Consider the following 27,889-nt stretch of genomic DNA (forward strand, 5'->3'; position numbering starts at 1 on the left):
GTCTTCTTTGTGTTTTACTCATCGGATCCTAAAGTGGTTGATTCTATTATTGTCAATATAACAGAATTTAGATTTTTATTTCCTTGTTCTGTTTACTGCTGATGTCGACACACATCCAGCCATACATGCTGCTTATAATCAGCAGCAGGTTGACGTGAACAGCTTTCCACAGTCTGCGGTTCATATTTACGGTAAATCCAATATGACCTGAACGCAGCATCAGAGCACTTGAACTTTCTACTTCCTACTTCCTCATTTATTATTCAAAGTAGCATAATGTGATCTCACATATTGTGCAGTGTGTGTATGAAATGTGGTGATTGTGACTAGATTGTGTACTTTGTAATTTATTGTGTTGTTTGTGCTGCATTTTATGTTGACCTGCCCTGGGACTGCAGATGGAAATTAGCAAATAGCTATAATCTGGTGCAAAGCATCTTTTCTCTTTTCTGAGATCAATGTTCTTTTTTGCACATGGTCCCTGACAAATAAACTTAATAAACTAAACTAAACTAAACTAAACTAAACTAAACAAGCTAGTTCCACATGTTGAACACTGCAAACTGCTGAAGGTTCAGGCTGAGGATAACTGGACAGTACAGGCAGGTGCTGCTGAGTTTCCTTTGCCCTGTTTCAGGTCTGGAGCTCCACACTGAAGCAGCCGACCAGATTCTGATCAGAATCGATCGGCATGACGGCAAATAATAAAACCCAGGTTGAAAATAACCAGAACGATCCTTTACGGAGTCTGCTTCTCAGGCCACACGTCATTTCATTTCATTTCATTTCAAAGAACAGAAGACAGTAAAATCACTTCTCAACTTTTCCAAACCATGAAGTCAAACCAGAACAACATTGGACTTTATGTTTGTGTGTTAGAGATCCTCAGTTATGTACGGAAGCCGAGAACGGCCGTGCTTGCAATTATTTTTTTACTGCCGTTGTCTTGAGATCACAAGTTAATTATTTCATTTTCTCAAGATAACAAAGCTCGTTTTCTTGAGATAAAGGGTTAATTTATCACGAGAAAACGACTTTTGTTTTCTCGAGATCACAGGATAATTATGGAGAACTCTAAAATGAGTGTCTGGTTCATTTGATCACAGCTGATTTCAGTCTTCAGATCACTGTCATGACTGTCAGGAGGATTCAGAACTGAACAGGAAGTCAAGACATAAATGTGAAGTTTTGTTTGCTGCAGTTATGATTTTCATCTTAAATCAGTTGCTACAGTTGTCCAGACTCCATCTCTGCATGCTGGCATGGCTCCTGATCTCTGATAAACATTATAAGTAATAAGAGGAAACGACATTTTGTTTTCTCGTGATAACGGGTTGATTATCTCGTTATCTCGAGATAACAAAGCTCGTTTTCTCAAGATCACGCGATAATTAACTCGTGATCTCGAGATAACGGCATTAAAAAAAATAATTGCAAGCACGTAGTTATGTTCTTATAGTTATAGACATAAATGAGGCAGTTGAGACAGAATGTGGTTTCTTCTGCTCTGTATGGGCCAGCTGACTCTCTGATGTGGATCTACTGAAGAGATCCTCCAGAGCTTCTGCTGTATGTACTGAGGCTCACCTCCCGGCCGGTCAGCGTGTGTCTGGCCAGTTTCACTTTGGCGAAGTTGCCCTTGCCGATGGTCTTCAGCAGGCGGTAGTTGCCGACGTGCGGCTGCTCGTCGGCGCTCGACGCCACGGAGTTGCGGCATCGCGGCGGACCGTGGCGGCCGGAGGACTTGGCGGGCGGGGCCGGCGGCTCGGGGAAGCCGTCCGCAGTCGTGTGCTGGAAGAGAGACACGGACACACATGATCATTAACTCCTACTGTGATCTGGAACCGAGCTTCACTGAGCTGAGGGAAACACTGGAGCGCCGGGAGCCTGAAATTCACATCACAGGCAACAAAAGCTACCAAACGGTCCGGTGTACGGATGTTGACAAGAAACGGACCGACTGTTATTGCCGGCACATGTGGAAGAAGAAGTTCTTGCCCGTTTGAGAAGTAAGTGAATCGTTAACTAGCTAACCATGATTACCATCGCTATGTGATTATCACAAATGAGCAATGTTGTTCCGTTGTTCCGCCCGGCAATAACAGTCGGCCCGTTTCTTTGTCAACATCCGTTGTTGCTCACTTCCGTTGTTGTGGCTTTTGCATTTGTGTTTTCTGTTAATGAGCTTGTGTTTTTCGAATTTGCAAAGTGTTTTGGAGCAGTGCGATCGACACTTCTCGGCCACCGTACTTTGCAGCCTGAAACCTGAACGCAGCATGAAGGGTAAAGAAGCTCATACAGGAGGGTCGCTGGTTCCAGTCTGCACACTGGCTGCTGAAACCTGGATGGAGGCAGTGGATGAGGACCAGTCTCCTTCAGCTACTGACAAGATGCCGTTGAGCGAGATGCTTAAAGCCTCGACTGCTGAAGTGCTGCTGCCTCACAGTAGAAGAAGAACTGGAAGCTCCCAGGTGGGAAAAGGTGCTGCGCTCACTAAACTAAACCAGACGGTTTATCTGTCACAGCTGCACAGTGTGCCAGCCTGGGAAAGTTTTCAATTATGCAAATTACCAACTTTTACAGTTACTGTAGCAGCAAACTGATCACCACAGACACAGTGAACAGATCTGTATTAAATATAATCTGCTTCCTCCCACTGTCCACCCAGATGAGCCTCCAGACATCGTGTTCAGTAAACAGACCACTGTTCAGTAAAATAAAATTGGCCCATTTCCAAAATCTTTGCTTACTTTCAAGAATTTCCTTTGTAATTTCAATCTTTCATTAATTTCAATGAACTTGTGTCTGAGCTGAGTGACTGAGCCACATTTCATTATCAGCTCGACTCTAAGAAGCCCCAGGCGTTTAAGCTAATTAGCCTTGTTAGCTTAGCATAAGCCCAGTGTCTTGTAAAGAGCCAAATGAGAGTGCAGATGTCCAAATAAAATGTTCTGCTGCCAACAGCTGCATCATAAACTTCATCTCACTGAGTCTCATTCTGCAGCTCTCTGACTAATTTAGCTGTGAGAGCGATTAGCCTAGCGTAGCATGCTGCCTGCAGGCTAACAGAGATCTGAATCTACAGGACTGAATCCAGACCACATGAGTTCCATCCACTGGGTGGACAAATACTAAATACAGAGCAGCCCAATGGGCAGAGCCAGGCACTGACACTGCAGGGGTTGGGGGTTTGACTCCCCAGACTGATTGGTGATGTGTTGCATAGTGATATTCAAGTATTGTAAACATGAAGCACTGAGTTATTTTTGACTGTTAATTTGAAGTTGGCGAAAGTCGACTTGGAGCAAGCGGTGACTACAGATCCTTTTACAGCCGACGTCATCAAAAATATGCGCGCCCATGTTGGCAACAGAAGTGGCGTTTTGCCCCAACCATCCAGACGAGTTAGCAAGCTGACAAACAAGCTAAACGTGGGCTGTTTCCACCCCGGAGAACTGTGCTCCGGGGTGGAAACAGGTTTTGAGAGCCCAGTCTGTTGGTGTTAAACATGTAAACTGAATGCCACCTAACCTAATTTATATAGCTGACTAAACTTAATATTTGGCCATCCATCTAGGTTAGATTAAGTGGCATTCAGTTAACATTATATGTGAGTTAAAGAATCCCAATCCATTTCCCCTCTGTTTGCACCGCCAAACAAAACTTTCCAGTCATTTTTCTCCATAGAACTAGAACAGATAGAACAATCATTTCCATTCAAATCAGCGGTCCTGGACGGTCGGAGCGGCGGCCATCTTGCTGTGACCTGTTGGACTAGCTTCTGTATAAAGCGACTCGCAGCAAGTCACTGAGCTGAGAGGTTTTACAGCAAGAACCAAAGCAGCTTCTCTGTCTCCTTGCTGCCATGGATTGCTAACATGCTAATGCTAACATGCTAATGTTGACTAGAAGAGCTAGAGAGAGAAGTCCAGTCTGTGATGAAGCTACGTTAGCCTCGTCGCTAACGTTAGCTTCCAGTTGAGTTTTGACAGTTTTGCTAACAGACTCATCTGCTCAGTTCTCACAGTGTGACAGACTTTACAGCCTTAATGTCCAGACTGTGTTGTCACCATAGCAACTAATACTTAAAATTCCATAGTCGCCATTTTATGGTGTACTAGCCAAATTACCATAAAAAACAGTGGAAGAACCGTTCTATCCATCCAATCCACTAACCCTAACCCTAACCCAAGTTCTGTGTTTTTCTTAAGTGTAGACTTCAAGTTAGCAGCACAGTTGCCAAGTCTGCTTATTCTAAGTGACTTTGGGCTTGTTTTTCTGTAAAGTCGCTTACAACCCCCACACACACAGGTGACAGTCAGTGAGCCGTTATTTTATTTTTTTTCCCACCCGCATTTTGCGCAGACCCGCTCTACTCTGCCTCTGATTGGCTCTGACCCTGATGGCAACGAGTTCTAGCCAATCAGAGGCAGAGCACAGTGGGTCTTCGCGGAATGTGGATGGGGAAAAAAATGAGTGAGACAGACGATTAAATTTCAATCAAAATGACAAAATCTCACGATTATGGAGAGTTTCTGTAGCTACTTCACTAACAATGCCAGGGACTAATAAGCAGGCGAAATACAGAAAAAAATACAACAAAGAGTGGGAGAAAGAGAGAGGATTAAAAGACTGGATTCGACCTCAAGTGGGGGACGATTCAAACGTTTTTGTGTGTGTGTGTGTGTGTGTGTGTGTGTGTGTGTGTGTGTGTTTCTCTCGTGAGATCTGGCAACACTGGTTAGCAGTCCAAAAGAAGCTGAAGTGTCTGATGTGTCGTCGTTTACAGCAGGTGAACATCATGAGGCGCTGAAGGCCGAGTCTAGTTCTGCTTTTAGCCTGGAGGAGGACTGGAGCCAGACCAGAAGGTACCAAAGACCCAGTCCGGCTCTCAGTGTCCACGTTCCTGAACTGATATGGATGGAGGCAGACTGTGTGAGTATAAGGCTAATTAGGCAGCGTCTTCTTTTAAAACCACATTTCTCTGCAGGCCTGAGTCTGATCCGCCTCCTCCCAGCAGCCTCTGCAGGTTTACAGGGTTTGCTTGTGCTTTCAGTCGTTCACTTCCTGTTTCTACTCCGTCTCTCCTGCTTCATCTCTCTCTTCAAAGTGTTTTTTTTATCTCTGTTGGGATTTGAAACTAAACCAAAACTTTTGAGCAAAATGAGAATCCTGATTGCAAAATTTTGTGATCATGATTATTCACCTCATTTCAGTAGACAAAATTATTTTATTGCACTTTTGCACCTATATACTGTATATACATATACTGTATATACATATACTGTATTTTCATTTTTTTCAGTGCAGTTTCTTAGCAGCAGCTAAAAAGTTTGTTTTTCTCTCTTCCTGTCTTGCTCTCACTGTTTCCTTATTTACTAAATTCAAATAACAAATAATTACTACTTTATTACTTCGGGGCTCTGCACCAGCCTGAAGGCAAACTGTCCAGAATCTGGACTAGTTTGTCGTCATCTGGTTTAAATCTGAGAGAACGAGCCGATGAGACCCAACTGATCAACAATCAAGTGACAGAACAAAATGAAGCAAAACCAAAAGCACTTTCTACATGACAGACGAGGATCAGCTGTGAGGAACCAAAACACTGAGGAACCAAAACACTGAGGAACCAAAACACTGTGAGGAACCAAAACACTGAGGAACCAAAACACTGTGAGGAACCAAAACACTGAGGAACCAAAACACTGTGAGGAACCAAAACACTGAGGAACCAAAACACTGTGAGGAACCAAAACACTGTGAGGAACCAAAACACTGAGGAACCAAAACACTGTGAGGAACCAAAACACTGTGAGGAACCAAAACACTGAGGAACCAAAACACTGTGAGGAACCAAAACACTGTGAGGAACCAAAACACTGAGGAACCAAAACACTGTGAGGAACCAAAACACTGTGAGGAACCAAAACACTGAGGAACCAAAACACTGTGAGGAACCAAAACACTGTGAGGAACCAAAACACTGAGGAACCAAAACACTGTGAGGAACCAAAACACTGTGAGGAACCAAAACACTGAGGAACCAAAACACTGTGAGGAACCAAAACACTGTGAGGAACCAAAACACTGAGGAACCAAAACACTGTGAGGAACCAAAACACTGTGAGGAACCAAAACACTGAGGAACCAAAACACTGAGGAACCAAAACACTGTGAGGAACCAAAACACTGTGAGGAACCAAAACACTGTGAGGAACCAAAACACTGAGGAACCAAAACACTGTGAGGAACCAAAACACTGAGGAACCAAAACACTGTGAGGAACCAGAACACTGTGAGGAACCAAAACACTGTGAGGAACCAAAACACTGAGGAACCAAAACACTGTGAGGAACCAAAACACTGAGGAACCAAAACACTGTGAGGAACCAAAACACTGTGAGGAACCAACACACTGAGGAACCAAAACACTGTGAGGAACCAAAACACTGTGAGGAACCAAAACACTGAGGAACCAAAACACTGTGAGGAACCAAAACACTGTGAGGAACCAAAACACTGAGGAACCAAAACACTGTGAGGAACCAAAACACTGTGAGGAACCAAAACACTGAGGAACCAAAACACTGTGAGGAACCAAAACACTGTGAGGAACCAAAACACTGTGAGGAACCAAAACACTGAGGAACCAAAACACTGAGGAACCAAAACACTGTGAGGAACCAAAACACTGTGAGGAACCAAAACACTGTGAGGAACCAAAACACTGAGGAACCAAAACACTGTGAGGAACCAAAACACTGAGGAACCAAAACACTGTGAGGAACCAGAACACTGTGAGGAACCAAAACACTGTGAGGAACCAAAACACTGAGGAACCAAAACACTGTGAGGAACCAAAACACTGAGGAACCAAAACACTGTGAGGAACCAAAACACTGTGAGGAACCAACACACTGTGAGGAACCAAAACACTGTGAGGAACCAACACACTGTGAGGAACCAAAACACTGTGAGGAACCAAAACACTGTGAGGAACCAAAACACTGAGGAACCAAAACACTGTGAGGAACCAAAACACTGAGGAACCAAAACACTGTGAGGAACCAAAACACTGTGAGGAACCAAAACACTGAGGAACCAAAACACTGTGAGGAACCAAAACACTGTGAGGAACCAAAACACTGAGGAACCAAAACACTGTGAGGAACCAAAACACTGAGGAACCAAAACACTGTGAGGAACCAAAACACTGTGAGGAACCAAAACACTGAGGAACCAAAACACTGTGAGGAACCAAAACACTGTGAGGAACCAAAACACTGAGGAACCAAAACACTGTGAGGAACCAAAACACTGAGGAACCAAAACACTGTGAAAAACCAAAACACTGTGAGGAACCAAAACACTGAGGAACCAAAACACTGTGAGGAACCACAACACTGTGAGGAACCAAAACACTGAGGAACCAAAACACTGTGAGGAACCAAAACACTGAGGAACCAAAACACTGTGAGGAACCAAAACACTGTGAGGAACCAAAACACTGAGGAACCAAAACACTGTGAGGAACCAAAACACTGAGGAACCAAAACACTGTGAGGAACCAAAACACTGAGGAACCAAAACACTGTGAGGAACCAAAACACTGTGAGGAACCAAAACACTGAGGAACCAAAACACTGTGAGGAACCAAAACACTGTGAGGAACCAAAACACTGAGGAACCAAAACACTGTGAGGAACCAAAACACTGTGAGGAACCAAAACACTGAGGAACCAAAACACTGTGAGGAACCAAAACACTGAGGAACCAAAACACTGTGAGGAACCAAAACACTGTGAGGAACCAAAACACTGTGAGGAACCAAAACACTGAGGAACCAAAACACTGAGGAACCAAAACACTGTGAGGAACCAAAACACTGTGAGGAACCAAAACACTGTGAGGAACCAAAACACTGAGGAACCAAAACACTGTGAGGAACCAAAACACTGAGGAACCAAAACACTGTGAGGAACCAGAACACTGTGAGGAACCAAAACACTGTGAGGAACCAAAACACTGAGGAACCAAAACACTGTGAGGAACCAAAACACTGAGGAACCAAAACACTGTGAGGAACCAAAACACTGTGAGGAACCAAAACACTGTGAGGAACCAAAACACTGTGAGGAACCAACACACTGTGAGGAACCAAAACACTGTGAGGAACCAAAACACTGTGAGGAACCAAAACACTGAGGAACCAAAACACTGTGAGGAACCAAAACACTGAGGAACCAAAACACTGTGAGGAACCAAAACACTGTGAGGAACCAAAACACTGAGGAACCAAAACACTGTGAGGAACCAAAACACTGTGAGGAACCAAAACACTGAGGAACCAAAACACTGTGAGGAACCAAAACACTGAGGAACCAAAACACTGTGAGGAACCAAAACACTGTGAGGAACCAAAACACTGAGGAACCAAAACACTGTGAGGAACCAAAACACTGTGAGGAACCAAAACACTGAGGAACCAAAACACTGTGAGGAACCAAAACACTGAGGAACCAAAACACTGTGAAAAACCAAAACACTGTGAGGAACCAAAACACTGAGGAACCAAAACACTGTGAGGAACCACAACACTGTGAGGAACCAAAACACTGAGGAACCAAAACACTGTGAGGAACCAAAACACTGAGGAACCAAAACACTGTGAGGAACCAAAACACTGAGGAACCAAAACACTGTGAGGAACCAAAACACTGTGAGGAACCAAAACACTGAGGAACCAAAACACTGTGAGGAACCAAAACACTGAGGAACCAAAACACTGAGGAACCAAAACACTGAGGAACCTGTGAGGAGCGTCAGGCTTCATCTTGTTGTGATTGGTCGGCGTAATGGAAGCGCTTGATACACAACACCGGGACTTTCAGGGGAATTGACCAGTGGTGGAAAGTAACTAAGTACATTTACTCAAGTACAGTTTTGAGGTACTTGTACTTTACTTGAGTATTTCCATTTTATGCTACTTTGTACTTATACTCCACCACATTTCAGAGGAAAATATTGTACTTTTTACTCCATTACATTTATTTCACAGCTATAGCTACTAGTTACTTTTCAGATCAATATTTTATATTTAAAACATTTGATCATCTTTATAAAATAACTATAAAATAGCATTGTTATAGATTAGACTACCCAAAAGTATAGCTAAATTGTTAAGATTAGCTTCATGTTGACAACTTTAAAATGCTGCTTACATGTACATGTGTGTCAATAAATCAGTATTAATATTCCAATAATTTATGAAAAATATAACTCTCTAAATGGGGACAGTTTGCATAATGAGTACGTTTACTTTGATACTCTAAGTACATTTTGCTGCCAATACTTATGTACTTTTACTTAAGTAAGATTTTGAATGCAGGACTTTTACTTGTAATGGAGTATCTTTACATTGTTGTATTGATACTTTTACTGAAGTAAAACATCTCAGTACTTCTTCCACCTCTGTGTAATACTGCACTGAAGCATTTCTTCACCTCTGTCTGCTGGAGAGATATAGTAGTACACTGTACTGGTGACCTGTAGAAGTACTACTACACTGCACAACACAGACACTGGTACTAGCAGCAGTATAACTTCACACTGCAGTACTGTGACTGTCTGCTGTGAGAAACAGGCTGCTACTTGTTCCTCCTGACTTTCAACGCTACTGGGATTGGCTTAACAACTTCAGAGTGTGTGTGTGTGTGTGTGTGTGTGCGTGTGTGTGTGTGTGTGTGTGTGTGTGGCTCCAGGACAGAGCTGAGTCATCAGCGGTGTGAAGCAGCAGCAGAGGAAAACTCAACTTCTGAAGGAATCTACAGGAACTGAGTTTGGATCAGACTCTGTCAGAGGCCACCGCACCAGCCTGGAGGTCAAAGGTCACCAGACATCACTGCAGCCAGAGGAGCCAGACACACCAACACATCAACACTCTGGTGCCACAGAGAGTCCCAGTCCTCTAACTAGAGAACTGCAACTCCCAACTACAGGAAACCACCCCGAAACACAAGGGATTATGGGTAGAAGGAGACGGAAAGCCTAGCAGAACAAAATGATGTGTTCTGAACTGGAGTGAACACCACAGAAGAAGAGACAGACAAGTCCTTCATGTCAGATAAAGTGACAGGAAGTCTAGTCTCTAACCTGTAGGATGACAGGTTCACACTCTGTCCAATCAGCAAGCTGCTGTGAATCATGTGACTTGTTTACAAGCCCTGGCTGGCTGTGATTGGTCCGTTTGAAGCTGAACGAAACAAATACAGAAATACAACAAAGTGAACTTTTCCTCTGTGGTTCAGATCAGATAGAAGCAGGTTTCCTCTCTTCCCTCTCTCCCTGGCTTCCTATAGGTCCTCAGCCTGGGACACTCTGCTGGTGCCAACATGGCCGCCCGGTAACGGCGGCGGGCCGCAGAGACGCCCGGCTTCAAGGTTCAACCGGTCAGCCAGGGAAAAAACGAGTGGAAAAGTGAACAGTGTGATGTAGAAAGCAGACAGATAGAGAGAGAGAGACAGAGAGAGAGAGAGAGAGAGACAGAGAGAGAGAGACAGAGAGAGAGAGAGAGACAGACAGACAGAGAGAGAGACAGAGAGAGAGAGAGAGACAGAGAGACAGACAGACAGAGACAGACAGAGAGAGAGACAGACAGACAGACAGAGAGACAGATAGACAGAGAGAAAGAGAGAGAGAGACAGACAGAGAGACAAATAGAAAGAGAGAGATAGAGAGAGAGAGAGAGAGAGAGAGAGAGAGAGAGAGAGACAGACAGACAGAGAGACAGATAGACAGAGAGAGAGAGAGAGAGAGAGACTGACAGACAGACAGACAGAGACAGACAGAGAGACAGATAGACAGAGAGAGAGAGAGAGAGAGAGACAGGCAGACAGTGAGTCCATCACATTTCTCTCTCAGTGCCTCCAGTCTGGCTGCAGCTTCTGCTCATTTCCTCTTCTCTCCATTTGCTTTTATCACATTAGCAGATATTTGATATTTTTCCTTCATCTCAGTTGTTTTGATATTAGAGTGAAGAAGAGAGCAGCAGTTTAGATCTAGCTGTAGTTTCTGTCTCATGTTCCAGGCTGTAGCTGGAGGAAGAGTCTGGCTCTGGTTTGTCTGTTGGCTTGATTGACAGGAGGCGGGGCCTAACGCACCCCCCCCCCCCCCCCCCCCCCCCCCCCCCAACTGTGTAATATAATAATAATAATGAGCTGAGAGGTTTGGAAACTCTGATTTAAAAAGATCTTTACCTGTGGAGCAGCAGGTACAAACTGACACATTCTTAGAGAAGATCACCACACTCATGACTACTGAATGCACTAAGGTGCCAGAAGACAGAAGAACAGTATTAAGGAAGAAGGTTCTGCACACTTTGATCCATGCAAGGTTCTTAATAAATCAAGTGTCAAGCTTTTGGTCACAAGACCTTCATCAGGGCAAAGCAGCCTTCACAATGAACTAGGTCCATATATGATCATCAATGCAGTCAGCTGTATAGATAACATCTGTGCTGTATGGCTCTTGCTCAGATGGGAAGTGTAGTTCAGATACTCAGTGTGTAGTCCTCTCTAGACACACACAAGAACATACATACCATTAACTAGATGGAACACTAGAGGAGGATGTATAATCTGCATCACAAGTGCAACACTCAACAACCACAGAAAATAGAAAAGAAAAAATACTTAACATATATATTTAAGAAACTGCACAGACATCAGGAAGGCCGTCATAAAGTTCAGTTCCTAAAGCTGTAGGTCATCAGATTAGAAACTGACAGATTAACATTAAAGGGATGAAAACGTACAAAACGCTGAAACTGTCCTTTAAGTTTCCTCTGATGAAATGAACTGGGAGGATTCACTGTCTGAATCACAGCCTCCTCCAGAGCCTGTGTGGCTCAGTGGGTCGAGCCAGGCCCTGCCGCCGGGTCGGGGGTTCAATCCCCAGGAGGACAGCCCATAGTAAACCTGCTTGTTACCATGGCGATATCAAAAGCCTCCGGCAGCTGATGTAACAGTTGCAGAAAGCAGCGGAGTGTGACTCAGAGCAGCACGCTCCGAGGCCCAGGCTCCGCCCCCTGATGACACGCCGACGGGGTCAAAGGTCACGCTGTCAGGGCGTGTCGGGGGATTTTCAGCCGGATCGTCTGAACAGTGAAGCTGCAGCTGCTCTGTTCGACTCCAGGGGGCAAATTTAGGATTCACAGAAGTCAGCATTTTGTAATCAAAACTTCTTAATGTGCTAAATGACTTCTAGAAGTCTGCGACCAATAACCATCAGACTCCTGATATCTTATCCTGCAGTGTATTCTGGGAGGATCAATAGAGCGACTGAGCAGTCAGAACTGAACAGACTAAACTCTGGAGCTTCAGGGTCAAACTCTCGGACAAGGAAACATACATGAAGAAGTTCTCACAGGGCTCCTAGACTTTTTCAATTAAAAAATTCCATACTTTTTCCAGACCTTGATTTGTTTTGAAGATTTTGTCTGGTGTTCAATATGATTTATGCAGACAGACATCTTGCCCCTGCTAACTAGGTCATATCACTGTATAGATGAAGATTGTTCTTCACAGAGACAAATATCAGAATATGTGAGATGATTGGCAGGGTTCCTACACGCTTTCCATTTTAAAATTCCATATTTTTCCCAGACCCTATGTTCTTGACCGGATTTGATGTTAGTGTGTATTTGATATAATGCATGCTGACAGCGGCTGGGTAATAAGAGCGTCCCTCTATCTGAACATTATTCTGCACATCAACAAACACTGTGGACTCAAAGTGGCTCTACAACAACATAAAAGCTAGAATGATGTGTGTATCGGACCTGAACCGCAACATTTTCCAGACTTTTCCAGACATTTTTTCAAATTCCCAAACTATTCAAGACCTGGAAATGATCAAATTCATTTTTAATACTTTTCCAGACTTTCCAGACCTGCGTAGGAACCCTGTCTCACTGCGTATGAATAACTGATTCAGACTGATGTTGATCTGGACCCTAAAAACAGCTGTGGTTCCACTGGAGTTCAACCAGTCAGTTTGACCTTTGACCTCTTTTTATCCGAGCACTAAAAGCACAGAGCCACAGCATCAACACATGACCCGCTGTCCAGATTTGAGTCACTTTTAGAGCTGGACAATTGATAAAAAATTTTTTTTTTAAAAATCACAATAGGAACTTCTGCAATTTCCAAGTCTCAGAGTCTGCAGTTCATTTCTTCAGAGAGTTTGGTCCAAACTGGATTTGAGTTTTAGAATCAAAACCTTTCATCAGACTCAAACTCAGTAAATCTGATCACTCACATCTAGTTTTTTTTTAACTAAATCACTTTTCTTTAAACATTTTTAAAGTTCTAAAACATTTATGACCATCTCTGGTCTCTGGTCTCTGGTCTCTGGTCTCTGGTCTCTGGTCTCTGAGCTCAGACTGAAGTGAAGCAGAGAGTCAGTCCTGCTGCATCGCTGGCATTCCTGCATTAACATGACAATACAGACCAGCATGCTCCAAGACCAGCAGCCTCCCTGACCTCAGCACCCCCAACACCCTAACCCCAACACTCTAACCCTAAGCCCCAACACCAGCACTCAACCCCCCAAAACCCCCAAACCCTAACCCCAACACCCCCAACACCCAGCACTCAACCCCCCAAAACCCCAACACTCGACGCTCCAAAACCCCCAAACCCTAACCCCCAACACCCAACCCCCCAAAACCCCCAAGACCCAGCACTCAACCCCCCAAAACCCAATACTCAAAACTCCTAACATCAGCACTCAACCCCCCAAAACCCCAACACTCGACGCTCCAAAACCCCCAAACTCTCACCCCAAACACCCAGCATTCAACCCCCCAAAACCCCAACACTCGACGCTCCAAAACCCCCAAACCCTCACCCCAAACACCCAGCACTCAACCCCCCAAAACCCCAACACTCAAACCCCCCAAAACACCCAACACCCAGCACTCAACCACCAAAACCCCCAAACCCTAACCCCCAACACTCCAAAACACAGATCCGTCAGCAGCAGTGTTTCCAGAGCAGCGACAGGCTTCAGTGAGTTTGAGGGTTTTTCTTCAGTGTTTCTAGTTATTTACTTCAGTTCCAGCTTCAGCCACACCGACCAGACTGTGTTTACTTTAAATATTTTGGTCTCTGCCTCTCAGTGTTTCACTTCAGTCCGTGGCTTCAGTCAGGAGACTGAACTGCTGCCACAATAAAACTGATATTCATTTACAGACACAGAGCTGACAGACAGATTTAACACAGTTTCCTTTCTGTTGACTCGACCGTTAATAAAATGCATTTGTTGGATCGCTGCTTTGGCTTGTATTGTTTATTGCTCTTTAGGGGTCAGAGGTCAGCTGGTTCTTACAGGCTGTACAGGAACGTTTCCTGTCTGCTGAATCTGAATCAGCAGATCAGAGACTCACTGACAGCTGATCAGCTGATCAGTCCTGAAGCCTGTTAGGAGAACTGATCCAGGATCAGTGGCTTTCTGACATGACAGTAAAAACTTCACTAAGACTCATGATGCAATCTGCTCTCTGATCAGCAGCTCTATTCTAAGTTAGCTTATGCCAGCTGCCACACTGAGCATGCTCAGAACAAGGCCTGGAGAGTGAACTATCAGGAAGGAGGAAGTGAGATTCTGAATAAAAAACAAAAACATTCAATGTGAAGAATTTGGTTCCAAAATTAAATCCCCTCTGGGCTACCAGTCTCCCTACTGGGCTACCAGTCTCCCCTCTGGGCTACCAGTCTCCCCTCTGGGCTACCAGTCTCCCCACTGGGCTACCAGTCTCCCCACTGGGCAATCAGTCTCCCTACAGGGCTACCAGTCTCCCTAGTGGGGTACCAGTCTCCCTGATAGGCTAAAAGTCTTCCTATTGGGCCACCAGTCTTCCTGCTGGGCTACCAGTCTCCCAGACTGGGAGACAACTGGTGTTTAACTGGGCTGGAACTGGTTCCAGTTCTGTCAGCAGCCTCTCTGGACCCAGACAGCCACACAGCAGAGTCTCTGAGCCGGACTGAAGCTGCTGGATGAATAAAGTGAAGAACCACCAGCTGAACAGTGGAGTCTTTCATCAGAGCAGAGTCACACTCTGCCAATAAACACATTTAAACGCTTCAGTTTCTGCTGCAGCAGGAAGCAGCAGGAGGGAGCGGTCTATCTGCTGGGCGGTCTATCTGCTGGACTGTCTATCTGCTGGACGGTCTATCTGCTGGACGGTCTATCTGCTGGACGGTCTATCTGCTGGACGGTCTATCTGCTGGACTGTCTATCTGCTGGACCGTCTATCTGCTGGACCGTCTATCTGCTGGACCGTCTATCTGCTGGACGGTCCACACTGCGCTCTGATGTTAGACATGTTCAGTGTTCTGTAGCAACACGGCTGTGTTTATATGTTTTACATGTCCTTAGTCACAGTACTGCAGAGCTGCAGGAGCAGCAGGTCAGCTGGTCTTCCCCTTCTTTAAAGAAGTGAAAAAATAAAATGGAAGTTTAGAGTTTCCAAAACAGTTTCACTTGTTTCAGGAAGTTTCTCAAATCAAATGACGATTCGATCAAAACACTGAAGGGAAGTTTAGTTTAGTTTAGTTTAGTTTAGTTTAGTTTAGTTTAGCTGGGAAGAGCAGCATGATTACAACAGGAGAAAGAAAGTGTTTGTCACTTTAACTTATCACAACTACTGATCCTGCAGAGGTGAGACAGGTAGACAGGCTGTCTAATCAGAGGTGAGACAGGTAGACAGGCTGTCTATTCAGAGGTGAGACAGGTAGACAGGCTGTCTAATCAGAGGTGAGACAGGTAGACAGGCTGTCTATTCAGAGGTGAGACAGGTAGACAGGCTGTCTAATCAGAGGTGAGACAGGTAGACAGGCTGTCTAATCAGAGGTGAGACAGGTAGCTCCAGTGGCTCGGAGCTGAGTCACAGTCTGATCAGATCATCAGGTTCCTGGCAGGACGTCCCGCAGGTCAGAGGGGTGACTGGGGTCAAAGCACAGGTTTGATCCCCGGCTGCTCTGCCTGCTGAGGAGCCCTTCAGCAAAGCCTGCCTGTTGGGGCGAGGGGGGGGGGGGGGGGGGGGGTCTGGGGATCAATCAAGCTGATCAGATCAGCAGCTGGAACTACAGGGGGAAGTGACTGGAGATCCAGCTGCAGATCCAGGTTCCAGTCAGTCCAGTGTGTTTCTGGTTTTGTTCCTGAACAGAAAGCTGAAGTGTTTCCCTCTGCCAGCACAGACCAGACCAGACCAGACCAGACCGAGGCGTTCCTCTGAACTCCACCAGGCACAAACCGCAGCAGACAAAAGCTCACTTACATTTTCTGGATCTCGTTCACTCACTGTGGGCAATGGCGTCCGGGTCGACATCTTGTGTTTCCAGGCGGTTTTCGGTCCGTTTCTAGTCCGGCAGCGGCGGCATTCCCCCCCCGGCTCTGCTACAGCATCTCCCCCCGGAACCAGGCCGGCTCACCGGGGCTCGGCTGGGAGGCTCGCCGGGCGGAGGGAGCGGGAGGCCGGGCGGCGGCTACAGGAAGGCCCGCTGAGAGTCCCGCATGGAGGCGGAGAGCGGAGAAAAGCCTCCCGGAGCAGCAGAGACGGAGCGGGGCTTCGGGTCCAGACGGCCGGGCGGGAGGCGGCGGGCTCGGGTCAGACAGCGGCGGCACTGCGGCGCGGAGGAGAAAATCCAACCGAGTGACGTCTGCTTGGTTAAAGAGGCGCGAGCTCCTCCTCCTCCTCTTCGTCGTCATCATCATCATCATCATCATCCCGAGAACAATATTAAAGTCATATCTCTCAATATCCTGACGAAAAATCACCATAATGTTCCTATAATATTCCTATAAGGACTGAAAGTAAAGGCCCTCTCAAAGTGTTTATTTTAACTTATATTATTTATTATTTTAATTAATTTTATTTCATTCTATTATTTATTGTATTTCATTTCATTGTATTCTTCTTTTAAATTATTTTCTATTTTTAAGTCCTTTGTCTAATATGATGTTTTATTTACTTTTTAAACTCTACTTTTCTAAAGCACTTTATAAGTCAGTTTTGAAAAGTGCTACATAAATAAAGTTTATTATTATTATTGAAAGTGTAAATGCGGTACTAAACAGTGAGTTTATAGTGACTTTATGATAAGTTTATGGAATTTTATGTATTTTTTAAATCTATTTTATCACTATAATATTCCTATAGGGACAGTCTGTTCAGTAGTGACTTTATAGTGACATTATTGTATTTTATGGTATTAATCTCTTATGGTATCACTATAATATTTCTATAATATTCCTATAGTAACTTCCATTGTGTCTGGTAATCAACAGTGACTTTACTTCATGGTAGTTTTTATTTCCCATGGCCTCAGTGTGTTATCCTTATAATATTCATATAGAATATTATATATAGTTGCTGTTCTGTGGAGTTTGTGTTGATCACAGATATTCAGTCTGCAGTCTGTGAATAAAGTCGAATGTGGATTTCTTTTTGAATCATTTCCTCCACAGTAAATGAGTGGAAACTTTCTGTCACTTTGTGTTTTGCTGCCATCTGCTGCTTCCTGTCTGCAGTCTGGGCTTTTCTCTCACTAAATTCATTATAATAATTTAGTTCATTTGCACAAAAGATAAAGACGTTGCAAAGTTAAGAAACACAAATTAACCCTGAGCTGTTTCTAAAAACTAAAATTAATAAAAATCCAGCAAGAGACCCAACAAGCAGGAGAATTAACCAAACCGATAAAATACAGAAATAAAAATCAATAAGATCAACTGAGTGTGTGTGTGTGTGTGTGTGTGTGTGTTCAAAAAGAGAAAGACGAAATTCAATTCAATCTTTATTGTCCCATAAGACATTTGGTTTGAGTTTCCAGATCATGACAGGAAGTCAGCAGCTGCAGAAATAAAAGTCCTTCAGTGTAAAAAAGTTGTAATAAAATAACAGAATATATAATAGAATATATAATTTTATTAGACTGTCGTACTTCCAGAAGGAAACTACACTTAGAATAATATCCACAGTTATACTTTAGTTAGTTAGTACACGTCTTATAGTTAAGTAAACTTTAAAAAAAAACACACTTCAAGTTCGTACGACTTGAACTGTAATGGATCTAACGCAGTTTATTCAGGATGGATGGACATGCTGGTTTATTAGTTTCTCAAATGTTTTCATCAGTTAAGTCATGAAATCATTTCTCTCTGGATCGATCATGTTGGTGATGAGACCTGCAGCTTCTCACTGCTCAGTACTGGTGTGTGTGTGAGTGTGTGTGTGTGTGTGTGTAGCCTATTAGGAATAGCTGAATGTATTGTAAGATATGAAAGCTAATTTTAAAATAGTTTCAGGTCAGTGTCTGTTTGAATTTGCAGCCTTTCTCTACATAAAGATGCTTTGGTTCCATCAGTCTGTCTTCTGGTCTCTCATCTCAGAGAGGATCCGCACTGCAGACAAAACCTGCAGCATCAGGTCTACATGAGACTCTCCAACAGGATCAGTGATGGAGATCTGAAGCTCTACAAGCAGCTCACCTGAGTCATCCAAGTGTTCCCGGTAGATCACTGCCTCCATGCTAACACGTTAGCATCCACTATGTTGAGGGACAGTAGCTCCATGCTAACACGTTAGCATCCACCATGTTGAGGGACAGTAGCTCCATGCTAACACGTTAGCATCCACCATGTTGAGGGACAGTAGCTCCATCGTGATCTTAGAATTATCAGGTTCTATCTGCCTTCAGGATAGTTCTGAGATATTGAGCTTCAAACATCCATTGAGTTAAATGGAGATGGGTTTGTTTTAGAAATTACAGACTCAGAAATCATTATTTTCAAAAAAAATAACACCACACAGTCAACAGGCATTCATAGAATATGTTCATGCGACTAACTCAGTTTTGACAAAAAGGTCAGATAAAACCTTATAATACTAAGGTCACGCCATGCTAACGCTTTAGCATCCACTATGTTGAGGGACAGTAGCCCCATGGGAGACATATATGTTCCCCAGATTCATACGGCACATAATGGGAACCTGACAAAGATGTTCCCCAGCTCTGTATTCACTTAATAAGGTTAGTTAGGGTTAGGGTTAAACTCTGGACCCTGGGAACACATGTAGAAACGCTCCCGCTCCATGCTAACGCTTTAGCATCCACCATGTTGAGGACTGGCATTGACCCACCTTGAGGGAAATGGCAGCTGCCACTGTTCACTATGAACTGATCTCATATGGACTTCTGTCAGGTTCAGGTGTGACCTGGTTTGACCTTTGACCTCCTCATGTTACTTGTGAACTGCACAGCAGAGCAGGTTTCAGAATGAGACAAAACAAACTGACACCTGCTGTTCTGTTTAGAGACAGTTCTCATCAGAAACCTGGATCCTCCAGCTGATCCTGAGTGATGAACTTCAACTGATGATTTTGATTTTACAAAATGTGTTTCACATCATTTCAGAATAAAAGCCTTCAGCTGATCTGAGCTCAGATCTACTGGACCCAGATGACTGAAGAACGTCTTTAAATATTTGACATTTGACAATATTTAACAATTTGATGTTCCAGCCAAGCAATCCGATCGGTTAAAGACTGCTTCATCAAAAACTTCTCTCTGTATTTTTTTTTTTTATTACAGCAGTAATCCACTAGATGGCACTGGGATTATGGTTATGGTTACCATGGTGATGTGGCCGCTCCATATTGTTGTGAATTTCCACTCAGAAGTGTGAAACAAAAGAAGCGCACCACTGTGTGTGCTGTAGGAGTTTGGTTTAATATTGTATTGAAAAATAAATTAACGAAAATAACTTTAAAATGCAACAGAAGACAAAATCAAGATTATAAACATTCTTTGCCAGCAGGGGGGGAGGAGGGGGGGGGGGGTCGCAGTGCTCAATGTCAGATTAAATTTACAAATATATATATATAAAAAAGGAATTTATTAGACATATCCACAAATCACGAAAGCATTCCTTTACATCCAGTGAGCTGAACCGAACCGAACCGAACCGAACCGAACCGAACCGCTGCTCCTCCAGCTACAAAAAGGTCTAGAAAATTTATTTATATATGTATATTTCATACACATGCCTGCAGTCCGTCTGATGAGGCTGTACACAACTACTGTACACAAACAACAAGCACAGCGCCGAGACCTGTGGATGGAATGATGATGAAATAAACAAACATGATTCAGCAAACAGACATGATGACCTCTGACCCCAGGTGACCTCTGACCCCAGGTGACCTCTGACCCCAGGTGACCTCTGAAGGGAAGCTGCTGCTCTGTGCTGCAGCATGTTGGACAACACACTGCAAAAAAAAAAAAAAATCACATTTCACTGGTTTTCACTCAAGTCCCGTTGAGTGGGATGGGAGATCAGTCAGGGAGGGAAACTTTCCAGGAACTAATGTAACAGGAGTTTGATATGAAAAAAAAAATGAAAAAAAAATTGTAAATTTTTTGGCATTTATTATAAAATAGGAGTATATTATGACAGGGAAATTAGGTAACAAGGGGTAAAAGTAATTGTATTTTTTATTTTTCATATAATTCTGAATAAAAAAAATCTCATTCTGCCAACAAAACAGAAAACGAGACTCGATTCAAGAAGATTTACGTTGAAGTATGACGCTTATTTCTCACTCGTTTTAAGGAAAATTAGACGCTAAGACTCTTTGCTATGGAGTGTTTTTGCAGTGTGATCCAGTTCCCATGGTGACAGAGGGGGGGGGGGGGGGGTCAACCCAGCTTCAATTCAACCGACTCAGGAAGATATTTGGCTTTAAAACCCCAACACTGGAAAAAAAAAAAAAAAAAGTTAAAAGTGTTGATATCTGTGATGCTGCGACAGACAGACAGACAGACAGAGCTGAGCTGGCTCCGCCTCCAGCTCGCCTCTTAGTGTTTTACAAAATGGCTTCTGGTGCCACCAAACACAGGAAGTGGTTGTTCATCCAGACAGGAAGGAGGAGGGAATGACAGGGAGGGAGAAGGAGGAGGAGGAGTGGAATATTAAATATTATCAACAGGTTTACTGAACTGATTCAGCAGCTTCTTCCTCTGAACAGCAGACTGCAGCAGCTGATCAGGAGGGGGGGGGGGGGGGGAGGAGGGGGAGGAAGAGGAGGAGGAAGAGGAGGAGGCTGTTTCTGTTTCTGCTGAGTCAGTCTGACTGAACAGCGATGACACAGCGAACAGGCCACGCCCACTAAGCACAGCTCAGTGTTCAGTGTGAAACTCGATTCAGTTTCTATGAACAAAACATCGGTTGTTTTTTCTGTGTTCTAATAATTGATTTTCACGGTTGTCAAACACCTGCGTGATCATTAAAATGTTTTCTTTTTTTCTTCTTGAAGTCTCAACATGCTAACATGACTCCTCGCTTGAATGTTTGCTAGCTAGCTGAACAGCTAGGTTTACTAGTTTGTTAGCATTTTTATGTAGGGCTGAACAATTAATCGAAATATTATCGAAATCTCAATATGGCCTAGTGCAATTTTCAAATCACAGGAGGCGCAATATTTGTTAAAGGTGAAATGTGTCAAAATATCATTTTAAAGTAAATATTGTGGTGCTGCAGAGATGTCCTGGCCTACACATCATATTCTACAGACTGAAGAAAACATCTTTGTTTGGTACAGATCCCCGCAAAAATCACACCATAATCATTTTAGTACGTTTTTCAATGAAAATGAGAATAATGATGTAAAAATTATCATTCCCTCTAATATCGCAAATCATATCGCAATTGCAGTATCAGTCAAAATAATCACAATTAGATATTTTTTCTAAATCGTTCAGCCCTAATTTTGTGACTTCCAGATAGCTTCACTGTAACGATCATGCAGTCGTTTGACAGCTCTGAAAAGGTGATTAACACCAGATACATTTCACATCAATTATTAGAAAACAGAAAAAAATGAAAAAGTCGAATTTTTTGTTTTGCTCATAGAAATTGAAGAGGGTTTCACACTTTGTGGGCGTGGCCTGTGACACGTCACGCCGGTCTCATCTACAGGCTGCTGAAGAGACCGGCGTTTAGCTTCCTGCCTGTGAAGACCGGCCTGACAGTTTCTACTGAGGGAAGCTGTAAACTTTGGTTCTGACCTCTGACCTCCTCCCAACAGACAGACAGAGAGACAGACAGACAGAGAGACAGACAGACAGAGAGACAGACAGACAGAAAATGAAGAAGAGTGGAGGAAACAGGAAGTGGTGTGGAGGATTTGTGGTCTTGCTCTTCATTCACATAAATGGGAATCCTTAATGTCAAGTCATCATTCGACAGGTAAACACACCTGGGGTAAAACTCGATTATACAACGATGGCCCCGCCCACCAATAAATACCTTAACCCCGCCCACTGACACAAAAGAAAAGAAAAAAAAACAAACCAAACGGCCTCCTCCAGGTCTACAGGTGAGTCTTTAACCTACAACCAGCACGGCCAGGACCATGATCTACTGAGTCGGAGGAGAAAACGGCTTTATACATCTCCTCCCGTCCTGAAAATGTCATTTCAGAACCGAGCGGAGGGTTGGGGGGGGGGGAGGGGGGTGGGGGGTGGGGGAGGGTGAGACGGAAACCCAGGCGGTGCGGCGCTAGTTTTTCTTCTTGACGTTGTTGTTGGAGGCGAGCCGGGGCCGCGGCGCCGGGATGAGGCTTCCCAACGGGACTCGACTCCGAGCCGCCTCGAAGAGTTTGGACAAGACCTGGAGGAAGAGGAAGAGGAGGAGGAAGAGGGTCAGACTGATAGAACCACAACACTAAAAAATAATATCTGTAGAACCGGATCATCCAGAGATCCAAACACTCGGATCGGCAAACTAACGCAGCGGCCGCTCCGATCCGTCCGGCTGTCAGATCTCCGCTCTGACGACACAAAGTTCAACCAACTGAACTTTTTCTGGCCGGACGGATTCGTCAGCATCCGTTCGGCCAATCAGAGGCTTCCTACGTTTGTTTTGTAAAAACTACAGCGAGCACAGAGACGACGGTCCGACCAAAACTAAGAGAAAACAGAGTTCGCCTGGAGGAGCGTTGGGAAGACTGGAGGCTTTCTTTCAGTCAACTTCACTCTGTGGGATCAGCATCTCTGATGTGACTGTCTTATACACTCCTGTCAGGAAGAAAGGACAGGCCGGCACCTGGGGAGCCGGGGGGGGGGGGGGGGCTCTCCCTGATTTGGTAGCTCCCCAGTGGCAGCGAGGGTGGCTCGGCTTTTGAGCGCCACAGAGATCTTCTAACTCAGGCTCAGGGGGGAAATACGGCTCCTTCAGCCCCTAAAGAGCTACTCAGAGGAATCTGTGAGTGATATTTGTCCCGCTGCCAGTTGGGCAGCGGGACTCCCACAGAGTGAGCTGTGTCCAATGAAGCTGACTGACAGAACGGTCAGTCATCCTGTAACCGACCGTTCTGTGTCAGTCAACTTCGTTTGGAGGAAACGGACTGAGAACTCTGGAGGTTCTGTGAAGCAGCCGGTCTCCCCAGGTGCCCCCCTGTCCTTTCTGGGCGTGTATAAGAACTTCAAGCCAATCACATCAGAGATGCTGATGCCATGTTTCCTTCAGAGAACCAGGCTGACAGGGTAACCGACCACTTTCCAGCTCAGTTTCTAACTGAATTTATACTGTAGAATCTGTTTCTTCTTTTTTCTATGAAGTAGCTCTGAGGCAAAGCTTCCTGTTCTCCTGCCTCGCCGCCAACACCAACACACACACATCTATCACCAGTGACTCTGTCTGTGTTCTGCTGATCAGTGCAGCCGCCGCCTGAAGCCCCGTTCACACATGCAGCTTCACCCAGATGCATTATTTACTTTATTTGATTGGAGACTGTGATACAGTGCAGTCCGTCAGTTAAACTCCAACACGGTTCATCTGATATGGATGTAAATATCCTCAAATTAGAGCTGACAAAAAAAAAAAAAAAAAAAAACCTTCATAGTCATCGTTTCATTTAAAATCCAATCTGCCAAAACATAAAATGTCACTGACCAAACCTGTCCAGACTGCACTGTACCTGAGTCAGCACTTCATCTGATCACATGAACACATGAACACAATGATACAGACGCTCAGGTCAGCTGATCGACTTCAAGAACCGTTTTACAGAAAACATGACGAGACAAGCGGAAACTCCCATGATGCCGCAGTGCTCACCTTTCGTGGAGTCCTCTGAGAGCGATGGGAGAGAAAGACAGAAAGAAAGACAGAAAGAGAGGATTTATTTGAGGAAGAGGAGGGAGAGGAGGAAGGTGAAGAGTGTTGGTGACATCACCTTAACAGTTACTATAAGAGAGGATCTCATCCAGTCAAACAAGGACTGAAGCTGAAGTTAAAAAGCTGCATCATTTGGTTTAAACCACAGAACTTGATTGGACAGAACAGTTCTTCCTGTTTGTCATGGTAACTTAGCAGTTTAGCATTTAGTAAGTTCAGCATAAAATGGCGATTATGGAGTTTTAAGTGTTAGTTGCTATGGTGACAACACAGTCTGGACATTAAGGCTGTAAAGTCTGTCTCACTGTGAGAACTGAGCAGATGAGTCTGTTAGCAAACTGTCAGAACTCAACTGGAAGCTAACGTTAGCGACGAGGCTAACGTAGCTTTATCACAGACTGGACTTCTCTCTCTAGCTCTTCTAGTCAACATTAGCATGTTAGCATGTTAGCATGTTAGCATGTTAGCATGTTAGCAATCCATGGCAGCAAGGAGACAGAGAAGCTGCTTTGGTTCAACTGTCCAGGAACATCGATCTGAACAGGAATGACTGTTCTATCTGTTTTAGTTCTGTGGTTTAAACAGTAGCATCATGTGGTTTAATGTGCCGCCAATCATTTAGTCAGAACAGCTGTCTTTTTTTTTCCAGATGCTGGAGATTCAATTTTGTTATGAAATAAAGCTGAAATGAAACGATAAGAGACAAGAGAAGAGAAAGAGACAGACAGGTGAAGAGAAAGAGAAAGACAGGTGAAGAGAAAGAGACAGACAGGTGAAGAGACAGAGAGGTGAAGAGAAAGACAGACAGGTGAAGAGAGAGACAGACAGGTGAAGAGAGAGACAGACAGGTGAAGAGACAGAGAGGTGAAGAGAAAGACAGACAGGTGAAGAGAGAGACAGACAGGTGAAGAGAGAGACAGACAGGTGAAGAGACAGAGAGGTGAAGAGAAAGACAGAGAGGTGAAGAGAAAGACAGACAGGTGAAGAGAGAGACAGACAGGTGAAGAGACAGAGAGGTGAAGAGAAAGACAGACAGGTGAAGAAAGAGACAGACAGGTGAAGAGAAAGACAGACAGGTGAAGAGAAAGAGTCAGACAGGTGAAGAAAGAGACAGACAGGTGAAGAGAAAGACAGACAGGTGAAGAGAAAGAGTCAGACATGTGAAGAAAGAGACAGACAGGTGACAGGCAGGTGAGGAGTGGGACAGGTAGACAGGTAGACAGGCAGACAGGTGAGGCCAGATAAGCCCCGCCCCCCCCCCCTTCTCACCTGTTCCCAGATGGTTTCGGCCACCTGGTCGATGACTCCGCCCACCTCGCGGAACTCTCCGGAGTACTTGGCGTAGGCCCAGAGGCAGAGCGCGGCCAGAGCCACGCCCATCACCAGGTTACAGAGCGCCGCCACCGAGCCCACGCCCAGGAAGCCGGTGACCATGGAGGCGGCGTACATGACGAACATGAGGGCGAAGAGCGTGGCGGGCGTCCGCGCCGCGTAGAAGATGTTCTTGCCGTCGTTGTGCTTGGTGAAGTTGGCGTAGGCCTCGTCCAGCTCCGCCTCCAGCTGCTCCTGGTAGCGGCGGCAGAACTCCTCGCCGCCCATCTTCTTCACGGAGCGGAAGTGTCGCACGGCGGCCTGCCGCAGCTCGCCGTGCCGCCGCTCCAGCTCCGCCGGGGAGAGGTAGGGCTTGTCCCCGCCGCACAGCTGAGCGGACAGACAGGTTAACACGGCAGGGGGCGGGGCTTAACGGCTCACTCTACTCAACTACAACCGGGTACAGAGTTCTGAGGCATTGTGGGTATTAAGAGTCTTTGTTAATATCACAACACACATTATTATGTTATGTTATATTATGTCATCACAACAGCTAATATTAGTATTCTGCACCTTCTGCCTGGAAAATGTTCCTGAATGACATAAAACTGAATAAATTAATCTCATTTTGAATCCAAAATGAAATGAAATAAAATGACTGTTCATATCTACTGTGGGATGGAACTCACATCCCATAATAATCTGAACTGATGTGGGTTTCAGTTCCTCCATGCCAACGCTGCTCAGACAAACTGACTGCATTAGGAGAACGGTCTCAGGTCAGTGATGGAAGATTTACGTGTTGTCATGGCAACGCTGACAAATTCTGATTGGTGCGTTAAAAATAAAGGTTGCATGTAGGTCACATGGCTGCATGTGGTCCAGATGAAGGGAAACCTGCATGCAGCTCTCAGGTCACATGATCACAAACAGCAGATCTGAGCTGAGTGTCTCAGAGAGTCTGAGAGAGTCTCAGAGAGTCTAAGAGTGTCTCAGAGTGTCTCAGAGAGTCTCAGAGAGTCTCAGAGAGTCTCAGAGAGTCTCAGAGAGTCTAAGAGTGTCTCAGAGTGTCTCAGAGTGTCTCAGAGTGTCTCAGAGTGTCTCAAAGAGTCTAAGAGAGTCTCAGAGTGTCTCAGAGTGTCTCAGAGAGTCTCCAAGAGTCTCAGAGAGTCTCAGTGTGTCTCAAAGAGTCTAAGAGAGTCTCAGAGTGTCTCAGTGTGTCTCAAAGAGTCTAAGAGAGTCTCAGAGTGTCTCAGAGTGTCTCAGTGTGTCTCAAAGAGTCTAAGAGAGTCTCAGAGTGTCTCAGAGAGTCTCAGAGAGTCTCAGAGAGTCTCAGAGCTCAGAGGGTTTCTGTCCGCTCCGTCCGGTTGGACTGAACGGGTCGATACAACAGGAAGTGATGCGTTACCTGCTCCATGCTCTTGTTGTAGATGTCTTTGGCTCCAGCTACAGCTGCAAGGTTATTGGCTTCAGCCGTCGCCTAGGTAACAACCAACCACAGAACAGATGACAGAATTCAATATGGAGAATAATCCAGTAACACATTATTACAACACTACACTTTGTCCTGAGATTACACTGATCTGCTCCAGTCTGATATGATGCAGGTTGATTGATTCCATATTGATCAATACTACACTGGTTGTCTGACAGATCAGACAGTTTCTACATTAATATGTTGGTAATGAATGTGACTCTAAGGTCTGTAAGCTTCATCGGCTTTAGAAGCAACCAACAGTAAGGAGGTCAGAGGTCAGAGGTCAGAGGTCATGGGTGGACTCACCTGTAACATGGACTTGGGGTGAGGAAGCTCCTCTCCTTGGTAGATCTTCATGTAGGACTGAAACAAGACAGAGAGATGAGAAACTCAGAGAGACGATGGAAACAAAGCAGAGGAAGACTCAGACTTCCAAAACAAAGACTTTTGTTCTTTGGAACAGGGTCTCTGCAGGTTTCAGAGAAAAACATTTAAAGAACTTTTTAAATTCTAACTGGAATTGAATATAAGAAATACAAAAAATAAAAATAAAGAAACAAAGTTCTCCAAAGCAGCCTGGTTCTGACTGAACAGCTGATAGAGGCTGTGAAACTATAAATGGACAGAATGAGAAAAAGGACAGCAGGAAATTAACAGTAAAGATTAACTACTAACTCTGTTCTGATTCATCTGAGGAACCCGACATCACACGGGGAAACAATAAGATTTAAGACTTTTTAAGAATTTCTATCACCTTAAATGAAGCTGACGTCAAAACAAATGTGATTCCTGACCAGATAAACTCAACTGAAGCAGGAAACAGAGTTCAGAGCCTGCTGGCTGTGACTTGTTAGTGTA

General features: G+C 44.6%; 2 protein-coding genes across 2 annotated transcripts; both read right to left on the reverse strand.

Annotated features, from left to right (window-relative positions):
• Positions 1-1,587: 1,587 nt before the first annotated feature.
• Positions 1,588-16,825, reverse strand: LOC139663661 (serine/threonine-protein kinase MARK1-like; the record flags this gene model as incomplete). The annotated part of the gene is made up of 2 exons (XM_071542378.1): positions 16,340-16,825; positions 1,588-1,791 (listed from the first exon to the last, which is right to left on the reverse strand). Coding segments are annotated over exons 1-2 (255 nt in total), but the record flags the coding sequence as incomplete, so codon positions are not given.
• Positions 16,826-22,623: 5,798 nt separating this feature from the next.
• Positions 22,624-27,394, reverse strand: LOC139663662 (atlastin-2-like; the record flags this gene model as incomplete). Its single annotated transcript, XM_071542379.1, has 5 exons — positions 22,624-22,734; positions 24,184-24,198; positions 25,513-25,944; positions 26,963-27,034; positions 27,338-27,394. Coding segments are annotated over 5 exons (687 nt in total), but the record flags the coding sequence as incomplete, so codon positions are not given.
• Positions 27,395-27,889: the final 495 nt, after the last annotated feature.

This window comes from Centroberyx affinis, unplaced genomic scaffold (assembly GCF_046629955.1).
Source record: "Centroberyx affinis isolate AG114_WGS23_722 - 3 ecotype Tasmania unplaced genomic scaffold, CSIRO-AGI_Caff_v1 ptg004074l_1, whole genome shotgun sequence".
Classification (NCBI taxonomy): domain Eukaryota; kingdom Metazoa; phylum Chordata; class Actinopteri; order Beryciformes; family Berycidae; genus Centroberyx; species Centroberyx affinis.